The 3,601-nt window shown below is 45.2% G+C and overlaps 1 protein-coding gene across 1 annotated transcript in view; it reads left to right on the plus strand.

Annotated features, from left to right (window-relative positions):
- The window catches only part of LOC119402033 (ryanodine receptor-like), a 150,637-nt gene that overhangs the window by 146,170 nt on the left and 866 nt on the right, over nt 1-3,601 (plus strand). Inside the window, 3 exon segments of the mRNA XM_049418475.1 lie at nt 56-153; nt 1,568-1,771; nt 2,563-2,809. Of these exon segments, the coding sequence (XP_049274432.1) occupies nt 56-153; nt 1,568-1,771; nt 2,563-2,785 (525 nt within the window). The 3' untranslated portion in view covers nt 2,786-2,809.

Raw genomic sequence — 3,601 nt, forward strand, 5'->3', positions numbered from 1 at the left:
GGCACTGAAGTTGGGTAAATGAACGCAAATATGAGACATACTTCGGACTGTGCAGATGCAACATGCGAGCAGTATATCAAACGAAGATACTGAGGAGCCTCCAGCCAAGGCGGAGCCCTACACGTTCTTGGGAGCGGAAGAGGAGAGGCCGCCGTAAGTGTCTTTCACCGCTATGCAGCTTGTAGTCTTGTCACCAAGGTTCTTCCTTTGACTTCCTTTTTAATATTTCAAGAAACCTCTGTAGTAATTGTAGCTCTCTGATAAACTGTAATACTGTGATTGTCGTAACAGTGCCTAAGCTCACTTGGCAATTGGGCAGAGAAGAAACCGTTTTGTGTGAAACCTATAATGTCTAGAGCAACTATGATGCTTGGTAACATGGAGTGGGTTAGCATGTCGAAAATGTTTAGGACTCAAGAACTAAAGCATCTGAAAAAAAATAGGCAGTGAGTGTAAGGTTGCTTGCCTGATTTTTACTCCTTCTTTCTGGTTGCCTTGCATTGGGTAACATTCTATGATGCGAAAATGTACCGCGCCGCCTAACAACCAAGTTTTATGAAATTCAGTGTGAGCAATTTTAACTGAATGATGATCACATATTAAAATGTCTCTGTCAGAAGTATGAGGGTACAAAGAAGACCCAACTAGGTATCGTTTTCAGAACTGTGCCAACAGACTAACAGGAAACAGGTTAGTCATAGGACATGGAAATACTTTATTTCAGCTGCAATATACCCATGCTAATTGAAAGACATGAAATAGCTTGCCCCATGTTGGCTCTCAATAATGTACTTTCGCGTGGTCATGACGGTGAAGAAGGCGGAATTCGGTGAGTTCAAGACGAAACTCTTCATTGGGTGAACTTGCGCCCAGGAAATGAAAAGCTAAAGTACAAGCGATATACGCTGTCACTAATAGCGGCGATGACAGTCGTCGGCCACCGGTAATCTCAGCAGTGCTAAAGCGCGTCGGCATTTATACATGTGGCAACGAAGACTCCAGCGTTATCGTTGGTGGTCGCATTAGTTCCAGAATAAACTCTTTTGTTCGCGTTGGGCGCAAAATCGTGTCGGAAGATTCTAAAATAATCGGGGAAGGTTCCCAGACATTCGCGCGAGGTTTGCGCAAGGCAGTGGTCACACGTGTAACGGGCTCGTTACTTAATAGTAGAAAAAAAAGCACGTGGCAATATTTTAAATTACAAAACGGTTGTTTTGCATTATTGTGATCACGTAACATTATGTAAGATAAGCATATAACTGAGCATACAGAAAAGGGCCCCGTAGCCTAAAGCTTTAAGGGCACCATATATTTTTGGAGTGTGGTCATGTGGTACATTAACAATTTGTTGTCGATGTCGTCATGCTCGTGTTCACAGCACCGGCTATTGGTCTATATGTATAAGCTAAGGAGTGAGCAGAAATGCGTTGAACTAGATAGCCTCAGTATATTCACATCTGCTCAACCTTATTCGGTGTTACTTGCTAGGATGCTTTAAATGAACACTCCCTTTGTCTATCAAATGTGTTTGCAAGAATCGTCCCTGTCTCGTTATACACAATTGCAGAGGCCCCCTGGAGCCCCTCAAGCAGGGCCTGGGGCTTCTGCGCGATGGCATAGGGGCATTGTTCTCTGTGTTGCGGCCGTCAAATCTGCGGCGTCAGTACCAGAAGCTGCGGTCCATGACCATCGGTGAGATCTTGCTGGGAACATTTAAGATGTCCTTCTTCGGATTCTTCTACATCATCTGGCTCATCTTCGCGTTTACAAGGTCAGTACTTTTTCGTGCTTCTTGTTGCTTAAAATCATGCAAGAAAAAAAGAAGGTTATTATTCATAATCGCTGTGGCGTAGCAACTTGGAATGTCTGAGACTAGCATAGTCGTTTGCATGAGAGAGGCAGGAGGAGCTGCCCCTCCCTCCCCCACCCCCCATCATCGAAAGAAGGCTTCAAGTCTGCTCACACCTTTATTCAATTGGAACTGTCACGTCAAGTGCAGGGTGACGGCCATCAACGTTTTGACAATAATGGTGGCCGATGACCCCTTATGTGAACATTCCAAGTACTGTTTACTTCACACCTTTATCCTCAGCAAGCCAGGCACCAAAGGCAGATCATTGTAATAAGCACATCGTCGCTTAATTTACATTGGCTGTTGCATCCATTACGAAGCTTGCTTGCTTCGGTCTCGACCAATAAGAGGAGGGGGCACTGCAGTGAAACATTTCCCTCCTAATGGACAACACTGCACATGCTTATGCAACTAATACTGAATTTGTTTAGCGCATCATCTATCAGCCGTGCTAATAACAAGCTAAGCATTTTAGAAATTCTTGGGGCATGAGAAGGAGATGGAATGTTGGGCTGCTGTCGCGCGTATATCTGTTACGTGCCAGGCGTCTCCGCTTGCTAACTCGCGCATGCAATGTTGTTACTGGCGTTACGTGCACCCTGCCTGTATTACTAGCCCAAAGCGTCGTGGCTACAGTGCTGGGCTTCTGCTGTGCTTATTTGTTTGCATTTACAGAATGTGTTATTGCAAATTTATACACTCTGTCGCAGGAGTACGGTGCGTGTTACACTCCGACTGATGGGCGGCCAACCCCTGGTCGGCAGCGCGGTGCCCGAGGAAGAGACCAGGGGACTCAAGTATGGTGGCGCCACGGGCCCACCGCTCGCTTTAGAGGCTGGGCCCGCGGCTGTGGCCATGGCAGCAGGCTGGGGGACTTCCGGCCGAGGCGGACATGGCCCCGCACATGCGCGCTTTCGGCCTGGACATCACTAAAACGGAGGAGGACGGCGAAGTGAAGTGAGTGGAAGCACTTTTATGCTTCGTAATCAAAGTATGTGTTGAAGGTTGACCCTGTGAGACCAACTTCGGTCCTAAATCGCAGTGGCCTAACTTGTTCCCGAAGCGAGACACCAACATACAGCATACACTTTCTTAGACATGCGTGCTAGAAGTAATGCATGTGCGTTGTGAATAGAAATGACACCATTGCGTAAGGAGTGAGAAATCTTACTAAATCGTCCGATGTTGTATTAAGATCTTACGAAAATCGCGTTTTCCACATTAGGAGTATATTGGTATAAACGGCTAAAAAAACAACATATACGTATTACCTCACTACTGTTAGAAATTATGCGTAAGCCTTCCCCCCACCACCCCCCTTCTGCTGATGAAGCCAGCACTGGGGACGAACGTTACTGTTACTAATAAACGTAATATATGTTCGTGGCAAGTAACGCATTAGGTGTGGCATGTGTAGCCCGCATTGTCAAAGTATCTCTAGCACGTGCGCTTGCCAGAGTCTGGTCGAAGAACCCCCAGATAATCAAAAACGCCCTAGAAACCTCGGTATGTATGTTATATATATACAGCGAGAGATACAGATTATATATATATATATATATATATATATATATATATATATATATATATTTATTTATTTATATAGCAGATGTTGGTGTTGTTGATAACTTATACGGTCATCATCACCTTTCTATAGCAGTGCTCTTGCAGCCGAAACTGCCGTTACGTATCCTCCATTGTGATAAACTACATGTATTCTGAATCAAAATTCGCTCTTTGCTTGGTCAG

Source organism: Rhipicephalus sanguineus, chromosome 8 (genome assembly GCF_013339695.2).
Source record: "Rhipicephalus sanguineus isolate Rsan-2018 chromosome 8, BIME_Rsan_1.4, whole genome shotgun sequence".
NCBI classification, from domain to species: Eukaryota; Metazoa; Arthropoda; class Arachnida; order Ixodida; family Ixodidae; genus Rhipicephalus; species Rhipicephalus sanguineus.